General features: G+C 40.6%; 1 protein-coding gene across 1 annotated transcript in view; it reads left to right on the forward strand.

Moving 5' to 3' along the window:
• The first annotated feature begins 5674 nt into the window (after positions 1–5674).
• Positions 5675–24030, forward strand: part of GABRB3 (gamma-aminobutyric acid type A receptor subunit beta3) — a 114273-nt gene continuing 95917 nt past the window's right edge. Inside the window, exons 1-3 of the mRNA XM_030277856.4 lie at positions 5675–6190; positions 6364–6455; positions 6617–6684. Of these exons, the coding sequence (XP_030133716.1) occupies positions 6111–6190; positions 6364–6455; positions 6617–6684 (240 nt within the window). The 5' untranslated portion in view covers positions 5675–6110. The remainder of the gene's footprint in view (positions 6191–6363; positions 6456–6616; positions 6685–24030) is intronic.

Consider the following 24030-nt stretch of genomic DNA (forward strand, 5'->3'; position numbering starts at 1 on the left):
TTGCTTATCCTGTTTTATGTAGAAGTGTTGGCACTTGGTCTTTTTTTAACTTGTCTTTCCTCTTTTCCTCTGTTAAAATTCAAAGGGACATTTGGATGAAAATGCTAGGAACCAATATCTTGGTGTTTTAGCTAGTCCTAATAAAGATGAATTGGTTAGGATCCTGCCTTGATCTTCCTTTAAATATACATAGTATTAAATATAAGCAATTCAAACAACTCTTGCTTGTCTTCTTCACTCTGTATAATCTTCTGCAAAAGGCAGCTGTGATATTAACTTGGAATTCTGGCTGCTGTTAGTAAAAAATTGCATAACCAGTAATTATCACAGTTAAGGTTCATAAAGGTATTGATACATATGAAAACATAAATATATGGACTATATCCTTCTGATATAGCCTTATAGAAAAAAGGTAACTGCTGCATGCTGTTTTGTTAAGAAAAATGTGCTCCTGACAAAGGGATTTAGATGAATCTACTCGAGTTGAAACTTAACAAAGAAGTCCTATATAAAATAGCACTTCCTCAACTGCAGTAACAGTAAAAAAAAAAAGTCATAATTCAATTACTTGTCTGTTTTTCTCAAAAGACTCTATTTTCATCCAGATAGAGACTTAAAAGAATAGTATTTCTAATGCACCACAGGCCTCTCTAATGTATTTGTGTTATTTCAGTGCATAATCATTAATCTTTATGATGAAAAAATGTGAGTTATAAAGAGCTACGATTATTTCTTCCTCTGCCAGTGTCAATGGATTTTTATTTTGACGTGTCTGACTCACTATGTGCATAATCCAGAGGTTTTGTCGCATAAGGAATGGAATTTTGCAGGAATACTTTTTAAAATTCATTCAGATGATTCAAATTTTTGTTCCATGTTCTTGAATATGAAGAAAAAATACCCATCTGAAATTTAAACAGCTGTTCAAGACAATTTGGGTCAAGCCTCTTATTAAAGGCAAATTTTCCCCATTACTCCTATGAATTAATAACTTATTCTTTATGTGGCTAACTGAAACATTCAGATCTCCACTACATCAGAACTGTTGACATAACATCATTAATATTTCTGTATAATTAAATGTAAACCAGCAAATTATGCAACCAAAGCAAATGGATTCATTCAATGCTGCTTTCAATCTATCTGACAGAAATGGGGACAATGAGTATAAACTCACTATCAGTTAAATAAACTGTTGAGTATTACCTAACATCAGCCAATATACAATTTCTGATAAATATATATAGTAAATAAACATAATCTTGTTCTCCTCACATAGTATGTTCAACAACCACTCCTCATTATGTAAACAAGCAAAACACAGTGTAAAAAACCTGCAAAAGTACAGAGTAAGCCCTAATGCTTCCTAGCATCTGCCTGTCACTCTAAAGCTCTGCTTCTGCTGAGATACAGTAGAAAATAAGAAAGTTGAGCTTTCTGAAGGAAATACTAATTTTCTGTTGTATGGTATTTTGACAAAAAATATCCTCAATTTTTGATTTCATACAGTGAAAAAGAAGTCAGATTTAGCAAAAAAAAAAAAAAAAAAAAAAAAAGTTGAAAATCTTTTTGTGTACTTTTTCCCAGCCAGTTTTATTAATTACACCTTCTCAGCAGGTTAAACCAGCAGGCTATTAAAATTGCTGCGAGACAGAGTAGGTAAGCAGCAGCATAGGTCTCAGCCTAGTAAGATTAATGTCCTTTGTTCCGCAGAAGACAACATTTCAGCCATAACAGCAATTCTTCCCACTTACTTTTAGTTTCAGCCTCTCTCACTTTTGTATCTCTGAACCCTTTATGATTGCAGTTTGCTTCAGGATAAGACTGGATCTTTGTCAAAATCAGTTAAATGACAGACAAGCCAGAAAGGAAAATAAAAAAGAAAATATTTGATAAGTGTTTCTGACCTCAGTCTGTAAGTGGAGTTAAGTTAATTTTGTCATGGAAACCCCTAGCACCACTTTCCAGTGCAGGAGTTCAGTGATGTATTGCATGGTGTGATCAAATACTTCTTCCCTGATTCCCAAGCCAGCCTTTCGCCTGCATCTGGTGACTGATAGTGGTAGTACTGCAAATGCATCAGTTGTGAGCAGACCTCTCCTCTTCTCTAGCCTTCCTGTCATTGCCTCCTCTGCTGTATCTCCATTAGTACTGACAATGATGAAGGAAACTGGAATTTGTTCCAAAATTTTGAGTCACTTCTCATTCCAATCCCACTGCCTTGACCATTTCTGTCCTTTGACAAGGGGTGAGTGTGCTCTGTTCCAGCTCCTTCTGAAATGAGATGATGGATGCATCTACATAGCATTTTACTGCAAACCAGGACTGTGCTTACAAAGTGAATCATTTGGTCATTCTCACTTACTGCGCTTTGTTTCACATCTCAGAGCAGTCTTGGAGTACAAGAACATGACTCCTTTCAAACTAAGTTGAAAAATGCACCCCAGTAGCACATTGCTCTAATTGCTAATGAGCATTTAGTCAAGTGGTCCAGATTTCCCCTTTTCCTAATGGGGTTAAAAAAAAATCAAACTCAGAACAACAAATGTGTATGGCATGGATATGAGATCCTCAGCAATGAGTTTTGCTTTAGAGACCAGCCCCTGTACCTGCTAATCCAGATTTAGCTGATGAATCCACTATAATCCAGTTTCCCCCAAAGACTTCTTTCATGTGTGGGTTGGCAGCTGTATTCTTTCACAATTATTTGCATTGGAGCAGAGACAGTCCTTTTGCTCCTTCACACATAATGCTTGCTTTTGCAGTTCAGACTTATCCATTGTTGAAATGGCCTTTACAATATTGGCAATGCTGAAGAAGTAAAGAACACGTGCTGTGCTTACCTCATTGAGCAAAACTTGATCAGGAGTATAGATCTTAACTGTCCAGTGGTCCAGAGGCTGGAACATTCACCAAAGTAATATAAAATGTGATGAATTTTAATCCCGGAACTACAATGTTCGAAGTCTCATACTTTACAGGGATGGTTTTACTGGGATAGTAAGACTGCACATTGAAAAAAAAAATCAAGGAGAGAGAATGAACAATAATGAAGGCACCTAAAAGCAGGACAGAATTGGGTTCTGTTCCTTATACCACCAAACACTGATTTATTTTATCCAGTAATTAATTCATGAATTGCTGGATTATTTATGAAATAACAGTACTTTCCAGGCAACAGCCAAACCACTAGGCCACAGAGTAATGTTAACTCCTTCCCTCTCCCCTAATTAACTATTTGCTGAATAGTGGGACATTACAAAAAACAAGTTTACCCTGAGATCCTGGAGTCTGGGTTTACCTCAGGAGACACACCCTTGGGATTTTCTTGGATGAACAATCTACAGATTGTGACTGGATGCTTTGTTTTGCTTTAGTGAATATAAGTGCCCAGATTCCTTCCAGCCATGCCTTGAAATAACCTGCCTGCCTCTTGAAAGGAAATGTTTGGAGCCTAATTCCAGAAGCAAAGTCAGGATGTTGAATTGTGGGGCAGGACAAGGAGTCTATTTCTGTGCCCATTTTTTTCCTTATTGGCCACATAAAATAGCCTCCCAAAAGTCTGGGCTTCCACTGTTTCCTTTAACACTGTGCCTGGTGCAGGTCTTTGCTGGGTCTTACCTCCAGTCCATTGCAACAGAGGCTTATTTATGAGCCTTTCCTGCAAAAAAAATCCACAGTGCAAGTGTCATGTCACAGAGAAGTCGAGTTGATTTTTACCTTTCATGAAATTCATTGATTGTTTATAGTTTTTAACATCTTTCGGTTACTGCTAAGCCTAATTGAACCCAGAGTCCCAAGGAACAAATGCTCCATAACCCACTAAATACCATGTTCCATCAGCTCCAGCCTAGGTTATCTTTATGCTGTTCCCAAGTAAATGGTTGCTCTGTAAGATCAAGAAGACAAATACTTAAATGAAGTGTGATAAAATATGACAGACTCTACAGCACCATTGATTCATTCCTACCTCAGATGTGCTTCCAAAGTACCAGGATACCACATTAATCAGAAATAGTGCTCTCTAACTTTTTTTATTTCTGTTATAAAACTGACAATCTATTTAAGAAAAGTTATTAGTGTTTAAATGTGCTTTTAAACCACGTTAAACTCTTCATAAGAAATATTTTATTTGGTGTTAATACTTTCTTTCAAAATTTAGGGGGACAGAATTGAATTAGTACCCTTTCCTACATTCGCTCCTTCTGAAGGCTTTAAAAGAACTGGTCTTCAATATCACCCATCTATAGCATTAAAAAAAACCCATCAGGACTCAGAGCCTTAAAATTACTTACATAGTTACTTATTATTTGACTTCATTTTTGAGCCCTTGAGTCATGTATGCTTCATGCCACAATTCTCAAGCTTTCATAATAAGCCTAATAAGGTTTTTAAATAAATGCTAAGATTTTCACTTACTTTATAAGCATAGTAATTATGGCTCTATTAAAAATGCAAATATTAACATGAAATCACAAGGTTTGGCAACACTCATTTTCTCTTACTCTTACATTTTTTGGCATTACCTACAGAGCTTGATAATGTTTTTAAAACTGAGCCTGCTCCTTCTTTTATTTGGATCTCTATTATTAACTGTAACAGCAACAAGGTCAGGACAATGAATTGCACTTGTCTTTCTTTTCAATAATTTGCTGAGGAGAGAAGAAAAGCTGTCCATGTTTTCTCACCTGTACATAACAGCACAGCATTACTCAATGTCCATCCTTTTCACAGTAGTTTCTATAAGGGAAGAGAATGTGTGGAAGGAAAAAGAGGTGTTAAAAGTGCAAAAGAAAGACAAAGCTTTTCTCCCTTGGATACTGAAATGTTGTGCTTTGTCATGGACCAGTGGCCATTGACTGCCATGTAACCAGAATCAGAAGCTGGCCAAGGGCATGTCTGTACTTTCATAGAGCATGGTGAAGAGCTCCGGTGGTGAGGAGCTGCCTCTGCAACAAAAGTCAATATACCTAAGTCGACATTCTTCTATTTCCATGCCAATAAGTCCTGCTGAAAGGACTAATTAGTATGAGAGAAGATTAAAAATAATAAGAACAGTGCTGTCTTCATCCAACTAATGTTTTATACAAAGTTGAGAGTATCCAGAAGCTCGCAGGCAACAACTCTCACCCTACATCTCTGGTACCAGTACCATTTCCCTTTGTTACTGTCCCGTATGACAAGCCTGGCTACACACGTTTTGAACCCAGCAGATCTTCCGCCTAGCAAAGCATGTCCATGTCGGTCAGTGCAGTTGGCTAAAGGGAACCTCAGGCCCGAAAGCTGTACATGCACACAACATCCCTGGCGTGGCAGAGACAGCTTCAGGCCCTCGCAAGTCAAGGCAGGGCTCTCAGGCCATCTCCTTCTCCAGCCCCAGCGGCTCACCCCGACCATCGCTCCCACGATGTGCCACAGGGCAGGTGGGCACAGTCCCCCAAAACAGAGCGCCAGACCGAGGGTCAGGGGCGGACAGAGGCATGGGTCGGGCAGCCCCTTCTCACCCGGCTCCAGGCGGGACCCTGCGGGCTGCCCTAGCCCCGCAGTCCCGCTCCTACCCCAGGGAGACGGAGCCGGCTGCGGGGACACCCCACGGGGGCTATCCGTGACCATCGCCGACTCCGGGCGCTACCCGGGGGCCGGCGGCGTGCAGAGGTCGGGCGTGCCCCGAGGCGGTGCCCGCGGAGCCGCCGCCCCTCGCTGCCGGTCCCGGCCACGCCAACCTCGCTCCCCCGCCGCCCCACCTCGGGCTCTCCGCCCGGAGGGACGGCGGCGCCCTCCCTCCGTCCCCTCCCCTCCCGGCTGGCGGGAAGGCGGCAGGGCGGGCGGCGGCGGGCGGAGGGGAGGCGGCTGGCCGGGCTCCGGCGGAGGGCAGCTTCCTCCGGGGCTCGGCGGCGTCCGGCCGCGGGGCGAGCGCGGCCGGGTGCGCGGGCGGCTCCCGCGGGCCGGGTGGTGGTGCTGGGGCAGGGGGTGGGGGATTTTTTTGGGGGGAGGGCGAGGTGGGGGGAGAACGGGGACTGTCGCTTCCGCCTCTTCCTCAGCGGCAGCCGGGGCAGCCGGATCGCGGCGGCGGCTGCTGCTGCTGCGCGAAGGAAGCGCGGAGCGGAGGGATGTGGGGCTTTGGGGGAGGCAGGATCTTCGGGATCTTCTCTGCTCCCGTCCTGGTGGCCGTGGTCTGCTGCGCCCAGAGGTAGGAGCCAGCGTGCCCCGGCGGCGGCGGCGCGGGATGCGTTTCTCCAGGGGAACAAGCTGATGCGCTCCCCCGCCCTCCCCCTCCCGCCCCGCTCCCGCCGTCGCCCCCGGCCCCCCGCACCCCGGCTTCTGCCTCTCCCGCCCGACACCCCCGTCTCTTTCTCCCCGCAGTGTGAACGATCCCGGCAACATGTCCTTCGTGAAAGAAACTGTGGATAAATTGTTGAAGGGCTACGACATCCGCCTCCGGCCGGATTTCGGAGGTGAGTCGCCCTGCCCGGCTTGCCGCCCGGCGATCTCCCCCTCTCCCGCAGCCGTCCCCGCTGCGGCCGCCGCTCCCGCACGGCGGGTCCGGCCACCGCGCCCGAGCTGCCGCGGCACCTCTCGTCGCCGGGTAAAGGTCTGCTCTGCTTGCTGCTTGCAGGTCCGCCCGTCTGCGTGGGGATGAACATCGACATCGCCAGCATCGACATGGTTTCCGAAGTCAACATGGTGAGTAGCGGGCGAGCCCGGCCGGTGCCCGGGTCGCGGCCGCCCGTTTCCCGTCCCTCGTTTCTCACGAAGTCGCTGCTGTGTCGGCGGGCGCCGGCGGGGCTGCGCGGCGCTCCGAGCGCTGCCCTCTTCGCTTGAAAACTTTATTTCCCTGGAGACGTGCTTTCCTCCTTCCCCACTTCTCCCTGCCGGCGGCTGTCTCCGCGAGTGTGCCGGGCCGCCGGTTTGCACCAAGCCGGCTGTGGCCCCGGGCGGCCGGAGCTGGCCGGGGCTCCGCCGGGCCGCCGGCACCTGCCGCGGCCCCACAGCCGGCGGGATGCGGGGCGGGCCGGCGGGCTTGCCGGGGCCGGTGATGGAGGGCCGCGGCTGTCGGCATCTCCCTGCTAACTGCGCGGGTCAGGGCAAAAAAAAAATCGAACAACCCAGCTGTCTTTGGGTAAACTCTGACATGTGCGAGTGCTTTAAGGTTTGTTGAGCATCCAGAACCGGCGCGGTTGCGAATGGACTTGGGAGGATTAGTCTAGTCTTGTCTCGGAAAGTGATGTTGTGCGGGGCTGTCGTGTTCACCGATGGACAGGGAGGTGTTCATTGCTTTTCTGCGTTTTGGTCCTCTCGTCTGTGTAGCTTGATGATTCAAGACTAGAAGCTACACTTTCTGTTTCTTGTTCTAATCCTAAATCTGAGGTGGATTTTTCATGTTCCTCAGCAAGTTACTCCTTCTCTGTGTGCCTCAATTTTTTTTCCTTGTTTCCTTTTGCAAGCCTCGTGTAGAAAGACCAGTTACTCTGCAATTATTTATGGCATTAAAAATAATATGTATACGTTTGGAAGCTGAGCTCTGTTAATACATGTGACGCTAACACTGCACTAACTCTCCTTCAATGCACTGTTGCAGTGTTACATGCTGGTATATCTTGGATCCCTGTATTTTCATTAATCCTGCCACTATTTTTTACCCCCTCTACTTGAAATTCAGAGAGAGAAACTTTTGCTCTACTTCTTATCTTCTAAAAGATGTTTTTGACAGAGATACAGTTACCTGTTTGCAGTTAAAAGTGTCACCAATGCCAGCCTTTCTACTCATTCAGGAGGGAAAAAAATGCAGTAGTTCTTACAAGAGTTTGTCTTAGGCTCATGCAGATTCAGGAAACTGCAGAGACACCTCATGTATTTGACAGGCTTTTCTGAACCTGTAGAATTAATTTCTTCTCAAGTGAAAAAAATGGGAGCTGAATGAAAGCTTCTCTCTAAAGTGTCATTGAAAAATCTGACTTCACTATCCCCACTGCCACCTTCCCCACCTCTGGATATGTTCTAGTCTTAGGGAAGCATTGCATGACTCATTAAATTAATATATAACACTGTGTATGTGAAGTGCCAGAGAGACAATAAATATCAGAGAAAAGCATATTGAGATTGGAAAGAAAATGAGGGGATGTATGCTGCTTTTTGTGCTTTTACTTTTACTTTTTTTTTTTTTTTTTTTCCCTAGCTGCAGGAAAGCCTGTTAGGTTTAAATAACAATTTGTCCAACCCACTGTAGCAGGGGTATAAAAAACAGTAAGTAATTACACTGCTTCTTATATTAGGCTGGGTAATCAGATCCTTGGTGATATGGGAGCTCCTCAAGAAAATGGTCAGTTTGTCCCCAAACAGTGTGTCAATGTACCAAGTGCTTAAGTTTCTAGCTGCCCCAGGAGTCAGTACCCACTTTTTCCCATTAGTTGCCAGAGCAGCTGCAGAGATGTGGCAGCATTTTCCTCTGCCGTCTCATGGACCAGTGCAAATCTGAAAAAATATCAATACAGAAAGAAGTAATGTGTTTCTGAAGCAAGTTGCTAGAGTACTTTTACTATAAAAACTGTAGTAGTTTACTTCAGGAAAAATGAGCAGGAAGGGCTTCTGATTGATGAACACCTTACTACAACCAGAATTTCAGCTAGGCTTGTCTCACCTGCTTGGAAAAGAAGTCATCTTTGACTAGGCACAGCTATGTTCATGTACTACCTGAGTTGGTTACTTCTACTTGTTTTAAGTAACTTTTTACTGGTCTGCAAGAATTCTTGAGTATATATCAATGAACAGTGAATAAGGATGAAGAGAAGGCGCTTTTCAGGATTACTCAAGTATTTATTCTAAGTACTAATTTGGACAGGAAAAAAAAGGCCCAGTTAGTTTGAAGAACTGAGGCATAGCTGTTGAACTTCATTCTGATTGCCAACTAAACTTTTAAACTTTGGGATATTCTTTCATTTAATTCCAAACAGATATTGTGAGTGTTGACCTTTAACCTCATCAGCTATTGAAATGTGTTACAAGAATTTCTTTGTGTGAACTGTAGTAGTGTGGATATTAATTCCTTTGATTTAAATCTAGACATTGGTGTAACCATTTATAAATTACCTTGTTAAAATTCATCTCTGTATTAAAAATAAAATAACCAGAGATTTACCATTCTTCAATTTTATGGACATAAATAAAAGGTTATTACAGAAAATTTTATTATGCTACTTCCTAGGCAGCCTGTAATATTGCTTTCAGTGACATGATGACAATTCTTTTTAACAGGAATTACAGCTTGTATCATGCTCTTTTCTATTAATAGTCAAACTGTAGGTTTATATATAATATATTCCTCTATGAATCTTTATTTACTAGCTATTTATTAAGCTTTCCAGCATTTTAAGAAATTATTTGTGCGGTTTTAGTTTTTCTGTTGAAAATCACTAAGAATCCTTTGCCTATACATCCAGGGTACCTGTAGATATTTTTTAGAATAGTCTTACTGATAGCCATGTACATCTTCCTTGGATTACATGAAACTATTAACATTTTTGTTTATTTTTGATGCTGAAATGCTAAGCTGGATCAGGAGGACAGATGCAAGTACCAGAATTTCAGACCATCAACTTGTTTGACTGAAAAGTTTTAAATAATCAGTTTCTACTTAATTTCACAACATCTTGAAAGTACTGAGTAGCATTACTGAAGTAAGTTGTAAACATGTATGTTATAAAAATCACATTATTAGATATTTATACTTCAAGTTGTATATATAGTCGCAAGGGGGAATTAATGAAGTTGCATATAAGAAGTGCATTGCTCAGGGAAGGGCTGCAGTCTGCTACTTACCTGCACATTTGTCTATATGTCAGTGTGCTTTATTCCCCTGCTTAACCTGTACATTCTTTCCCATAATTATTTGCCTATTTCACAAATTATATGTGTAACTGGATACTTAAGCACCTACCTATTTTTGTGCCTACAACCAATAATTGTATTTAAAACCACTATAAATTGGTCAGAAATATAAGTCTCCGAACAAAATACTGATCAATAATAACAACAGATGTAATACTGAGAATATACTGTAAGTCATCTTACAAATAAAGAGTATGGAAAGTTACTGTTGCCAGGTTTCAAGAATTTAGCCATAAATTTTATCATTTTTCATGATTCAGGTTTACTGTATTTTGTTTTTGCTGTGCTTTTATGTGTTTTGATCACATGACATGAATTGAAAAAGAAATAGTTCTTGTGCTTTTACTAGTATGTCAGCCTATTTCCATTCAGACCAGTGACCAAAATTTGCAATTTTTTTCATAGTCTGATTCTTCTTGAATGTTTGGTCTGTGAATCAAGTGCATTAGTTCCAAGCATTCAATTTTCAAGCATCCAAATGCTTCTGTATCTTGGGAAGTTAAATAATCAATGCTTTGAATCTCCAGATAACTCCCTCTTTAAAGTCATTATTGAAGCTGTAAGAGTAAAGTACTGTACTTTCATTTTACTATAATTTTGGAATGTGTTTCATAGTTAATGGGAAATAATGCTGTAAAGCGGACGGAGAAAACAAGGGGATTAGTGCAAAAATGAACCTTTCTTCTTAGAGATAATGTGCAGAGAATAGGAAATGGGCTAGCACTGTCAGTAGTGCTGTCTGCATTGTCTTTTTTTATAGAGAGGACTTCAGAGTTGTCCATCTAGGGTTTCTCAAAGGCTCTAATTCTGATAAAATTAAACCAGCAAAACCCAGGAGGCACCATTTGCTATATAGTTGTCCTGCTGTTTTGAGAATACTGTAGTCAGAAAATCAGTTTGACATAAAGTCAGACCTTAAAACAGATGAGTTATTGTTTCTGAAAAAGATGTCATCTATTCTAGGCTGTCACTCTAAAAAAGATGTAATCTCTTCTATGCTAACACTGTAATTTTTATTTTTATGCATGTGCCTGTATAAAACTGCAAGTATGCATATGGACATCATTGGGTGCCTGCTGATTTTTAAAGCAATTTTGACATCTTTCTGACAAGCTGTTTTACTTGCTGCCCTAAGGTCGACTGAAGTTGCTGCTCATTCAGACTAAATAGTGTCTATTTTCCTTGACAGGGATACACAAATAATTTTTTTAGGTGAATTAATTCATACTTCACCTGAAGTACTGAGGGTGCAGAACGTCATGCTTCTGTTAATGAAATCTGTCAGATCTTACTTTATATGGTAAAAAATTTGGTGGATTCCATTTATGTAAATTGAGATTTATAGCATTAGCTGTCTAAGTGAGAGCTGGGTTGCTAAACTCTACAAGTGCAGTTAATGGAGATCTAGAACAGAATGTGGATGCTTGGGCAAAGGTGTCTACTGTCATTTTGGTTTCACAGTCTCATACTTGTCCTCCTGTTTCCAGTCCAGGTTGGTGTAGATCTCCTGCAAATCCTCTGCCATCTTTCTGTGCCCAGGTTTTAGACACAACACCAGCTCCTGAAATTTAAGCAACTGAGTCTTGTTCTTGTCAATACAGGTGATGCAATCAAGAGTGCTTAAAATTAAAAAAGGCAATGTAATAGTGCTTCTTAGATATTTTAGGTGCCTCAAGGTATTTTGTTTGGACTCCAGCTGCCTCTCTAGAACTGACGTGAGCCTGCATAGATCCTTTGCAGTACCTTCCAGCTCCGTCCAGGGGTACTGCATACTCCAGGCATCCAAAATGGCACCAGACACCTTTGCTTAGGTAACTGAATTGTTCCTTAGATGTACAGCCAGAGCTTATCCTCCAGGCTCCCTCTGGAAACAGAAGAAGGAGATTGTGAATAATTTGCAACAGATATCTTAGATGTCTGTGTGGCTGTTATTTTTAAAATGGAAGGAATAATATTTCTGGGAGGTGTCCTTGTTTCCTGAATGGCTATGGAGAGAGCCAAGGCAACTTGGTTAGTTTTTGAGTACACACAGTGAAATGTAACCTGTGTTTCCTACCAAAAATGTAACTTATATTTCTTGCCATAAACAGATATTTCCTAAATATTTTTTCAGGCAGAATCTTGATATTACCTCCTGCAGGAAATCATAACCAAGTTTTGACATACTTTGCTTTGAATATGGAGATGGAGAAATTAAAGGAGTTGTTCTGATACAATGGTTACATAATCATGTTGCAAACACAAGTTTTCTAGCTAGAAGAAGATTCATGTGCACAGTGCCTATTACTAGTTTGCAAATCACAGGAGTATAAAGTAGAATATGTAACTTTATAATCTGATTTTTCTTTTATATATTTTATAATTTAATGTATTTAGGGAGAATAGTAGATCATACTATGGTAGAAAGACCACATAGATAATTTTACATATGTGCGTGTATATATTTGATACATGCATACATACATACACGTATTTTATAGCTAATATGGGGCAGGGGGGGAAGGAAGCAGAAAGAAGTAGTGCTCAAGCAGGGAAGGATCTCCTGAAGCCGACATAACCCTGCAAAGTGCTGTCACTGTGCTGGTGATGAGCCAGCATCAATCCACTACAAGAGGGGCACAGCAGCAGACACTGATCCTGAAGGATAGTCTATCTTACAGGTCACCTGCTCTCTAGTTACCAGCTGGCCACAAGACCGTCCATCCTCTGCCTTGTCTCCGTTTTTCTTCCTCAGTACAGTACCCATGATCTCCCCCAGCCTGCCTCCCTTTCTCTCTCTCTCCATCTCTGTCATGTTTCATAGTTGTTATTGACAGAGAGAGAGAAAGAAGTGCTTGTAGCAGACGGTGTGGTAGGGAAATGACTTCTGCTTGTCCAGGGGAATTGATGACAGGCTTCTGCTTATCCGCAGTGCAAAGCAGCTACCCTGAAGGGGAAGGAATACCTGCTCATGCAGAGACAGGGAGGTAGTTAATGTTGCTGGGAGGTGCCAATAGACTATTTAAAAACCAACTCCAGCTGCCAGTGTTGAATCATCCAGACTTGGATGATGAAATAGATATGATTTGTGGTGACATCAATCTGGAATAATTGCAAGTATTCCATGGACAAAAAGGGATTCAAAATTATGTTTACAAACTAGAGGAATAGCCCAAATAAAGAAGGAGCAGGCATGAAGTGCTGCATTATATAAGGAATGATGAATCCATTATTTAAAATTATAAAGATTTGGCAAAGCAGTAGGACACTAAATTTAAATTCTGGTCTTACTGGACCAGAATTTAAAGCAAGTGAAAAAGTCACAGGTGCAGTATAATTGAAAAAAGGCACATCTTACCTTGGGGTACATAAATAGAAGTGTCATTCACAAGACTCGGGGTTTGTTGTGTCCAGTGTTTCCTCATTGGCTTTCAGGGAGATGAAAAGAAACAGGAGGTGTAAGGAATGGAAGAATGTGTTTCTAATTAAAATAATTACAAAACAGGGCATATGTGGTGACATTGAAGTAAATGGGTTTGTTTGACACTGAAAGATAGGATGGGGAGAAGAAATAAAAGTTCCCAATACATAGGATGCTGGCGGTGAGAGAATGATGATCAATTGCTCTTTAGAATCAATTGAATTAAGACCTGAAGAAATTAGGGAATTGATTTCAAATTGGTTTTCATCTAGCTACATTTTTTTGTACCATCTCCTTTCTTTCACATTTCAAGAAGGGATTAGTTAAATACCTCTTGCAGTTTGGAGAGGCTGGGCTAGCTGAGGCTTTGAGGTGTTCTCCAGCACTCTATTTCTGTGAATCTCTGCTCTGATGAAATAATTGTTTCTGTCAGCATGTGTGGTTTTAGCTGCTTCTGCTGGTATCATGTTGACGCCTCAGAAGATGAGAAGCTTCCCATAGGATGTTTGGAATAAATGCCAGTGCCATAAGTATATGCTTTGCCAGCTGAGATGTCATTAGTTACCAACATCGTATATAAATCTTTATTGTGTTCTCAGTACCTTTGCATCGATTGCACCAGGTGCCACATGTATGTTCTTTCAAATGTACATAGTAGTCATTACAAAAAGTTATGAAGCTACAAGGTCAGGACTTCTCAGCATGTAATCATTATATATTTTTACTTCTGCTGAAAGACTTTTATCATGCCCAGGTAATGAAGAAGTACACTAATTTAAGTTAACAGGAATGGAAAATTGACAGAAACTATATGAATTTTTACCTATTCTCTACTTAGCAATTTTTTTCACTCCCTTGAAAACAGAAAGAAAAAGACATAAAGGAAAGAGGAATATTTATATTAGGATCTTTATAAGTACACTGAATTTTTATTTAGATAGTTTAATGTCTGTAGTGATATAGAAAGCTTAGCAACTTGATAAAGGCACGGCAGGCAATGCCATGCTTGGCAGAAGGCAACAGATAAACATAGAATCTTCCATGACACATCTGCCACAATGGTCCTCAGAGCCCAATGTCCTGACTCTGCTACGTGCTGGCGGTGGATACTTGGGGAGGAGACCAATAAACAAACACGTGTTACTACTTCTCTAGGTTACTTTCACAGTCTCCAGGGATTTGTAACTTGAGGAGAGTACCTTTTGTTAGGTGTCACCAGAGCGCTGGGATGATGTAGTAACAATTCACTTTTCCCCACAGTTTTCCTTTTAATAAAGATATGATTTTATAAAGAATTCAAACTTGGGTAGTATCAAGTGCAATCCATCAATACTGAAGGATAATAAAAAACTTTCAGTGGAAGAGGTTGAATAATACTAAGCTACCATTAAGGGGTTTTAGCTTATCCAGGACAAAATTTCTTTTTTTCTCCCCTGTGACATGGAGTCATAAAAATTGCTGGAAGAGGAATAATTTCAAAGTGACGGTTTATTTAATATTTGTAATTGAATGTCACAGTTCCTCATAACTACAGATATTGCAAGGAAAAAAAATCCCCAAGTCTGGGCATGTCTAATTCATTATTCGCTATTACAGATTTGAACCGATAACTTTGGCAAAATAATTTGTTCTCTCAGCAGTTAGGAGCTGGTTACAGGTCGCTGTGATAATGTAATCTGCAATATGAATGTAATATTGCATGCAGCAGAGAGGGAAGATAAAACAGCTGTGCTGGGAGGTCTGCAGTTACACGGGATAATTGGCAGTTCAATAGCAGTTAATGACTTTTTTCTTAATACTAATATGAATGTTGAATTTTCATTAGTTCATGGGTATGTCTCCATGGCACAATACAGCACTCTGCAGAGATGCCAGAGGTACCTCTGGTGCAGCTAGTAGAATTTCTGGATGCTGTGAAGTTATGTCAACATGGAGCTCTGTACAGAATGGTTGTACCTGTGGGAGTTAGATCTCTGAGTAAGACTTGTCGCACAAGCTTTAAATAGGTTATCTGGTGTGTGACCAGCATCCATGATGGTCAGCCAGAGCTGATCATCAGAGTGCCCTTTGACAGAGAGAAGTGCTTCCATAAGGGAGTATTTTTTGTACTAAAACAAGTATTTAAGACAAGGATGACTGGCCCTCCTGAAGTATCTATCTGGAGGTACTAATAGGGTAATGGGATGGAGAAGACAATGAGAGGAGTTGACTGACTTAGGATAGATGCTTTTTCTTGGAATGAATTCCACCTGTTGCTCCTTCTTAACCTTCCTTTTTGAAAATAATTAGAAGACAGCCCTGAGCTGGTACACAGCTGAGCTTTAGTTAACTAAGTAGTATTAGCCAGCAGGTCAACGAACTGCCTATGAATTCTGTGCTCAGTGTGGATTGCAGACAGTTTTTCTTATAGATTTTGTGTGAATTCTGAATCAAAATATATGTAGGACAGCGCAGATAGCCTTTTAAAGTAAGCTCAAATCCATATGATTAAAACTAGAGCGTTCTTTGAATTGAGATACAAGATAGCCCCACTGTCTTACTCTGGTGGCTGTTAACCCTGAAGTTACTTGAAGAGTTTCATTCCCCTATGTCTTGTTCACATGAGGGATATTTTAAGGTTTCCCCTTCTGGTTGTTACTCACCTATCATGGCTTTAGCATGTGTGCTCGTTGCTTAGCTGCAGTGTCAAAGGTTGAGCTGTAATCCAATGCAAGTGCACCTGAGCTCAGCTGGGCAGGGTCCTTCATACTTTTACACTGGGCTGTAGCACAGTCAAAAATCGGAGGGCTTTGCCTTCCAGGAGCTGCACTTGGCTGTGCAGAGAATCAGAGCCCCTGTCACATTTTTCAGTTGGGAAATAGTTCAGGAAGAGTAAGAAATAAAATCTTCCAGATTTAGAAGCCTAAAATATAAATTAATTTTCCTACTTTATCAAATGTTATTTTGTAAACAGATGAGCATTTTCCCTGGTGATTTCTTATGCTACTGTGCCTTTTAGAATGCACTGAAAGTTTGAAGTTGAAAATACTAGATGATACAAAATTGCATTTAAGTTCTCAATATTACTGGGTAATACAGTAAGTCTTGTTGTTAAAGATGCAAAGGATTTATTTAAGCCTTTTTTTCATAATATAAAACATTGACATGTCTTTTTTTCTCTGCATCAGAAGTGATTTGATTTAGCTTCTGACCTCTTAGGCTATTTAGATAGGAATCCTATGTTATTCATTTGGACTTTCTAAGCATTTTCCCATCATATACAATAGGTTTCTATTTGGATAACAAAAATATCTCCCAAACCAACTGGAACTTTACATAGGAAGAGGTCTTCAGGATTTGCAGGAGTCTTCAGTATAAATGACTCTTAGTTTTGTTTTGAGCCACAAACTATAGCATTGCTAAATTTAAGAGTTGTGGTGCTCCTGATAATCTGTAGAATGTCAGTACCTACATGCTTGAGCTCAGTCATGCACTAGTATGTCAGTCCCTAGCATGGGTTTGTCTCAGCAATTTCCCAGGTTTGATACTCTCTAGAGGCCAGCACATGCCAGCTCCACTGCCAGTAGGCAGCTTGGATGCAGCTAGTTGTGCTGTGAAATAATCTAGATAGAAATGGCTCACTTCATTTGTCCGGTTAGAGCTATCCAGGAAGTGCAATTCATTGCATCCACGTGAGGTTATGTAGCCATCATTTCTAGTGGGAGAGCTGTGACCCTCCAGCTGATCTGACTGGCAGATCTGTAGTAGAAGGCAGCTCATTGCAGAGCTCAGTGAGCTTGTGGATAATTCATTGTGCCTTGTTTCTTTCCATTCTCTGTACAGTGAATGTGGCTTAAGCCAAATGCTCACCTCTTATCCTTTTGGCAGTAAGTGACATGAATGTCACCTGCATTGGTGTCAGAGCTGTCAGCTCTTTTTTTTGACTCATTGGGAAAATAGGTGGACAGATATTCCCTGCATGTTGGGAAACTGCTGTTGCAGACTTGTTTATGAGGGGTGAACTCTGTCTCTTGGTCTTTCTTGGCTTCATGGCCCTTGACAGCAACTCCATGCAGTTCAAATGCTGCATGTTGACCTGCATGACTGAGAAGATGTGGTAGGTGAGAGACAGCCACCGAAGAAGAGAAGGAGCTTGAGGTGGAACACAGGACAGATACACTGGGCAGTTTACATGCACTAAAATTCAGAGGAGATGTTGTTCACTTCAGTGTAGATAGATAAGGGTCTATAGGTGAAGGAGTTCCAGCATACTTACTTTGTGAAAACAAACTAAAGAAAGCAGCCTTTGTTAGGTACCTAGAACATAGGTGCAAATTAATTGCACAGATGAGATGGACTGGATTTCACTTTAACCTTGTGTGACAGAGAAAGCAGGTTGTCCTTGGGCAGTAAGGGCTTATGGAGTGTGTAGAGAAGCAGTTAGCAGTAGCTGTGTGTGTTTGTGTGATGAACGAGAGGTGATTAAGCGAAATCAGTTTTAAGGAGGAAATATCTCATTTCCTTTTAATCAAAAATGGTGTCTCCTTTGGCATTTCATTCTTTTTTTTTTTTTTTTTTTTCCCAGAAAAAGTGGTTGAGCTAGCTGGGGAATAACTTAGCTATTAAAAAAAAATGCTGATTATCTGCCTGCAATTCTTTTTATAAACCATCCCCCTTAAATGAACAGGAAAAAAAAAAGAGGAATAAAAAGATGGGCAGTGAATTAGCAAATGCATTTAAGGTAGCTGATCAGCTTATCTTTCCAGTAGACCCACTTTAATCACATGCTCATATATTATTAACCTGACTGCATCAAGGCTGGTACTGTATGTCTTTCCCAGCATACCCATTTATGTGATGCTGGGTGCCTTTTGAATTGGATGCTGGTGCTGTAATTTGGAAAGGGAAGCTGGAAGTTTGCATAATGTAATCTTGTTATCCATTAGTATAATAGTCTTTATTGGTTTTATAAATATCTGTGTAATACCTTCATGAGTGATCTGGAAAATGGGATACTTTCCAAGCTGGTATTCTATGATTTCATGATCTTTACATTAAAAAGAAAGGCTTCTGACTGCCAAAGAAGATCCCTTTTGTGTAGCCTTCCTCAAGGAGTCTTCTAGCCCTAACACTTGTGGTGCTATGCTTTTTTTTCATTAGTCACATCTGTAAGGATCTCATTTGCAATCTTGCATTATATTCCTGTAAGTTACTTAGAAACACACATGTATGGCATAATTTAGTAACCTGCTGGCACAAAGGTTTCTTAAATGCAAGGTGGCTTAAATGGAAAAAGAATTACTCTACTGAGATGTAAGTATATCCATTAATTTGACTGCTGGTTCTCACTGAGCAGCTGTCTTTAAGACAGAAGTCACAGTCATTTACTGCTACTTTTCCCTACAAGTCCCTGAATGATTTTTGGTAATAGCTTGAGCAAGTGACCAAATCTCATGAGACTCCTGTATGAGTCCTTTGCAATTTTTCTTTCTCATCCCTCTTGATTCTTGATTATTCACATCCTTTATGCTGGAAAGCAGAAGGCTGGGTTTTTCTCATGTTTATTTTTATAGTCCTTTTCCTAGGATATGTAGTCTCAAAAAAACCAAACCAAACCAAACCAAAACCAAAACAAAACAAAACAAAAAAACACCAAAAAAACCCCCCCAAAAACACCAAAAAATCATGTTGTGAAGAATACCAGATGAATCCCTCTCCCTGAAAACACTGCTGAATGAAGCTAAATACAAACATAGCTTGCTACTGTGGCACACAATTAGCTAGCTCTCCTGAGCTTGATACTGCAAAATATGGTAATAAATGAGTTCTAAAATTCTTTGCACCTCTATATGCTGTTTGTTTTTAACATTTACAGAGCAATATTGAATGTCATCTGTACCCTATTGTGTGTGGTATTGTTAAATCCTATCTCTCTTTAGATATTCATGTTATTGTGGTGCCCTTCATGATTATAAAACAAGAGCAAACCTGAAATAAATTGTTATGATGAATCTATACTTAATGGCAGATCACTTTGGAGGGATTCGATTAAAACATGGCAATAATGCAGTAACAGTGCTGAAAATTCAGAAGATGGATTTAGTTAATTGCTTCTAGAGGACACAAAATTAAACACTACCTCTCAAAAATGAGTGATAAATCTTCAGATACATGGAAATAATGGGTATGAAGGATTGACTAGATGTAATGTTGATGAAGGCAATCAAAGGATGAAAGTGTCAGGGTTACTTTTCAATCTGTCATTGAATTGTGGTCATCTATCACTGCAACTAGATTTTGTCCTAGCTCTTACTGTCACCACTAGTATTGTTCTATCTTCTTCTTCCTATTGTCCCTTGCCAAGCCTTCATGTCTGTTATTCTCTGGTCATTTGTTGTCAGAAGTGTGATATTTTTTCATCAGTTTGTGCAGCATAACCAACCCCCTGCCAGTTAGGCTGTTTCATATTCTTCAAGATGCCATTGCCTACAGCCAGCGCCCCAGCCTCAGTGCTCAGTGCTCAGCCTCAGGTCCTTTGCCATGCTGCCTTTTCTGCTGGTGTGGCAGAGCTTTCAGTAATTTTATTTTAATGGCATGCTAATTTCTTTGAAAACAGAAAGTGCTTATTTTTAATGATACCGTTATACAATGTCTTACTTGTTTATTTATTTTGACTTTTGACTTGAATAGCAGATATTTGTGCTGTTTAAATAAATATAAGAAGGGTTATATTTTTAAAAAGGTTGCTGTACCAGACCTTTGCAAAAAAAAATCCTCCAGTATACTCCTACCTGTGCTTTTGCTGCATTGAGCCATACCGTAACTGTGACTGTTTCTAATGGCATTAGAGAATGCAAGAAAGGATGGTGGGAGGGAATTTTTAAATGTTTAGATTACTATATGATCACAGTGGAGTGAAAGTTCAATTTTATTTGGTTATCATCGCTCAGCAGGGACAGGGTATGTTGATTGCTTTTCACAAAACCCATAGGTGAACAAGCAGGCACTCAGAAGCAGCTGTAGTCTCCATGTCATCAAAATCATGTATTCAGTAATCCTCCAAGACAGTTATTTTATTGATTGACTGAAAAAACTCCAGAGGAGACTAGTTTAGCATATTATGTCATATCAGACTTCTGAGGAACACATTGTCTTTTCCTTTCCAGGGCAAATATTGTGTCAACTTTGGCTGTTACATGCAGTGGTACAATTCCAGTGGTCAAAGAGAAGAGATTTTGGCCCATCTTGTGCTGCCTGTCATACAGAATGGCAGAAGCAAATCCATCCAGCGCTAATGCTGATATCCCGACCATCAGTTATCCCATTGTGTCATCATAGGATGGCACTAAAGCTACAGACTTGCAGATCTTCACACCAAAAGTGGAATTTTTAAGTAGTTAGGTATCATCACCTGAAAGTTTAGGTGCTTTGAAGGGCAAGAAATGGCCATGTTTTCAACTCTGTGTATAACCCCTGAAAAACTAGGACTCCAGCATTGTGAGTATTGGAGTGTGTGCTAAAAGCAGCAGCAGAATTGTATCTAATTAAAAAACTGAATTCCAAAACCAGTTCAAATCTTCATTTCTTTGATTTTTTTTTCAGACATTACCTGTGTTTGTTGTCCCTTGATATGTTCAAATTTTATGTCTCATCCTGCCCACTCCTTTTTTTTTTTTCTTTTTTTTTTCTTTTTTAAGCAAAAGCAGCAAAATGTGTAACAGAACTGGGGCTGTGTTCAGTTCAACATCTTCATACAGATGTGAACAGTATCACTCCTGAGGTTTGCAAGAATATCGTCTGGAGCTCTCATATGATGATATGTTTCTAAAACCTGCCCTTTTGCATTAATTACTCTCCAGCTTATCTTTGTTGTTGTTAATAGAGGGTTCTTTTTAGTGGCCAATAACAATAATGCCAGTTGAGATTCCTGCTGATACCTTTCTAGTGTTGTTATGTAAGTTTTATGTGTGAAAAGGGGATTTTTTAATCTAGAGGTCTAGGAAATAGCCAGATCCTTTTCTAGGGTCTAGGTGTTGGATGTTGTCTCAGTACAAGAGACTAAATAAGAAACTGAGGATTCTCTTTGGGCATGTTATTGAAAATACCTCCCTGGAGCTAATACTCTCTTTCTGTCTGGGTGAGATAAAGAAAAGAGCTTGTCAGGCTGAGCAGAAAACAGAATTTGTGTGCACTGGGCTCTGTTTAACACTTGTCTTTCTTATTTCTGTAGTCCTTACTGTGCTGCAGTTCATGCTGAGAGCTGGCTCAGCCTGGCTAGTTTGGGATCAGAGGAAAAAGAAGGTGTTTTGAGACAGCTTCTCCCATTTTTCCCTTAAGCTGTTCTATCTGATGGAGATGAAAATATTTTCTTAATTTTTTTCAAGTTAGACTCCCAGTGAAAAATACAAAAACTAAATAAAAAATTTTATTATATCAACCAATAGGTCCAACACCATTTCTTCTCTTTGTTTTCCCTTGACAGGAATAAACAAACCAGAGTATTTTACATGATAAAAGGGGAAGCAATGTTTTTTTAAATTATTCAATAATCTTCAGAGCCTTGGAGTTATTTGGAGTTAGTATATATCCTAAAGAAATTTTGAAAGACTGTACAGTTCAACAGTTACTGCTGGACCATGAAGAAGTATCCCCAAGAACTGAATTTCCCTGAGCTCTTTTTATGTTTGTGTGTCTCTGTGTTTCTTCTGCTGCTCTACCATGACACTCGACTTCCAAAAAAAAACCATAGTGTGGGGACGTGTACAGACATTGCTTGTATTAGATTAATTCACAACAGATTTTGGAAAACATCTCTGAGTACTCTAACTCCAACCAGCCCTACAAGTAAATTCTTGGAGCCCTCACATATGATTTTGGCCCCTACCAGCTGTTACTCTCTTTCCAGGCTTTCCAGGCACTGCTCATGAGGCTGCAAGTGCCAGAGCTGCTTCTGACACCCAGCGAACATACAGACATCCCATTTTGGAGGGTGAGATAGTCTAACAGTAAGGACTTGAGATGCTCATGCCAGAGTATATGTTTAATATTCTAGTCATGTTTAATCCACTAGTACAGAGATAGCTATAGAGTCTCTGAGAAATTTATCTACTGATCTGCAGGCCTAATAAATTCAGCTCTTTTTTGGTACCAGAAATACTGTCTGTACTGCATTTAACCTTATTAAGCATCCTCACTAAGCCATACGTGTTGAACTTTTAAATGGAGGTGAATTCTCAGCAGGAATTCAGAGTTGGTAAAAAAAAAAAAAACCTCTGCAGGTTTCTGTGACAAAAGGCTCCAGTGATGTTAGCAGTTTAGCTTTTCTCAAATATTTTTTTTTCTGGAGAAAGTGCATGGCTCCAGACTCAAGCTCAGACCTCCAGCTGATGCTGTAGTGGCAAGTTGTCTCTTTTGGGTGCCATGGTCAGTTGTGTGATGCCATCACCTTGTTCTTTTCATCCTTGGCATCATTAGAGCACTTTTGTGATGCAAATTTAGCTTCCACTTTCCTTTCTAGCACTCTAAAGAAATATTTCATACTCAGTATATATAAGAGATAAGGGGAAAAATGTCAGTAAATTTGATGTGGATAAAAATTTGTTTGGTGTATACTCAAATTAGGTGATTTTTTTTTAATGCCATGTAGAATTACTGTGGAGGCTTTATGTTAACAAAAGTGGGAAATTGTCTATTTTGGAATCAAATCAGTGGAAAAGGAAGCCAAGAGACGTTGCCATTCCTAGCAGCAATCTGTAAGATTTCCATTAAAAATGCCTTCTTGGCACTGAATTACCTGTGTGCTCTGCAGGAGGACCTCACAGCGTCCAGAGTCTGTTTCTGCCCAAACGTGTCTTGGCTCTAGTGAAGAGTCTGACAAGTGAGATGTGGGTGAGGAATAGGTAGTTTACAAATCCAAGGCACAACACAGTCTGTAAGGGGATGGATTACCAGAATGTCATGTTAACTATATGTCTGAAATAACAGGAAATCACTTTTCATTAATAGGTCTCAAAGTTCCACCTAAAGGGGCTTAAAAGTCTTGTTCTGGGGGACAACAGACAAGAGAGGAAGCACGTCCTAGATCCTTCAGTTGACCGGTGAAACCTGTCTGAGGTCTGGTCCAATTTTTGGTGACAAAAGCTGGTAGTGTTCAGCCCAGTAGGTGAAGATCTCTGGAAGATTGGGTGGCCAATGTCCATATTAAATGCTGAGAGTTTGCTTTGTAGGAGAAGTTCTGGTTTGGTTCAGTGGGCATAATTCATAGTTGGTGCTCTAGGTATTTTTATGGAGAGCACCTCTGGCTTGGGCCCGTCCAAGTTGTACAGAAAAGTTGTATATCCCCCATCCCTGAAAGCATTGAAGGTCACATTGGGTGGGGCTTTGACCAACCTGGGACAGTGGAAGGTATCCCTGCCTGCCCATGGCAGTGGGGTTGGAAATAGGTGGTCTTTAAAGTCCCTTCCCACCCAGAACACTCTATTATTCTATGATTTTGTGACAAGCTCCAGAACAGGTTTGCAGCATGCACCAAGGTGTAGAAAGGGAGACCATGTGGCAGATGCACTTCAAAAGCATATTCCCAATTAGAACCACAGTGCTAATATAGATAACTCAAAGCCATACTGACTCCTGTTTTTAGAATTAATTGTCATTTCATTTTGGGACACTGAAGCACATCTCCATCTGATGTGTTACTTATTTATGACTTAATTAGCAGCTAGTTTGAAGTGATACCTTCCTCTTTACTCTCGTTTTTTGACTGTTTG

Source organism: Taeniopygia guttata, chromosome 1 (assembly GCF_048771995.1).
Source record: "Taeniopygia guttata chromosome 1, bTaeGut7.mat, whole genome shotgun sequence".
NCBI classification, from domain to species: domain Eukaryota; kingdom Metazoa; phylum Chordata; class Aves; order Passeriformes; family Estrildidae; genus Taeniopygia; species Taeniopygia guttata.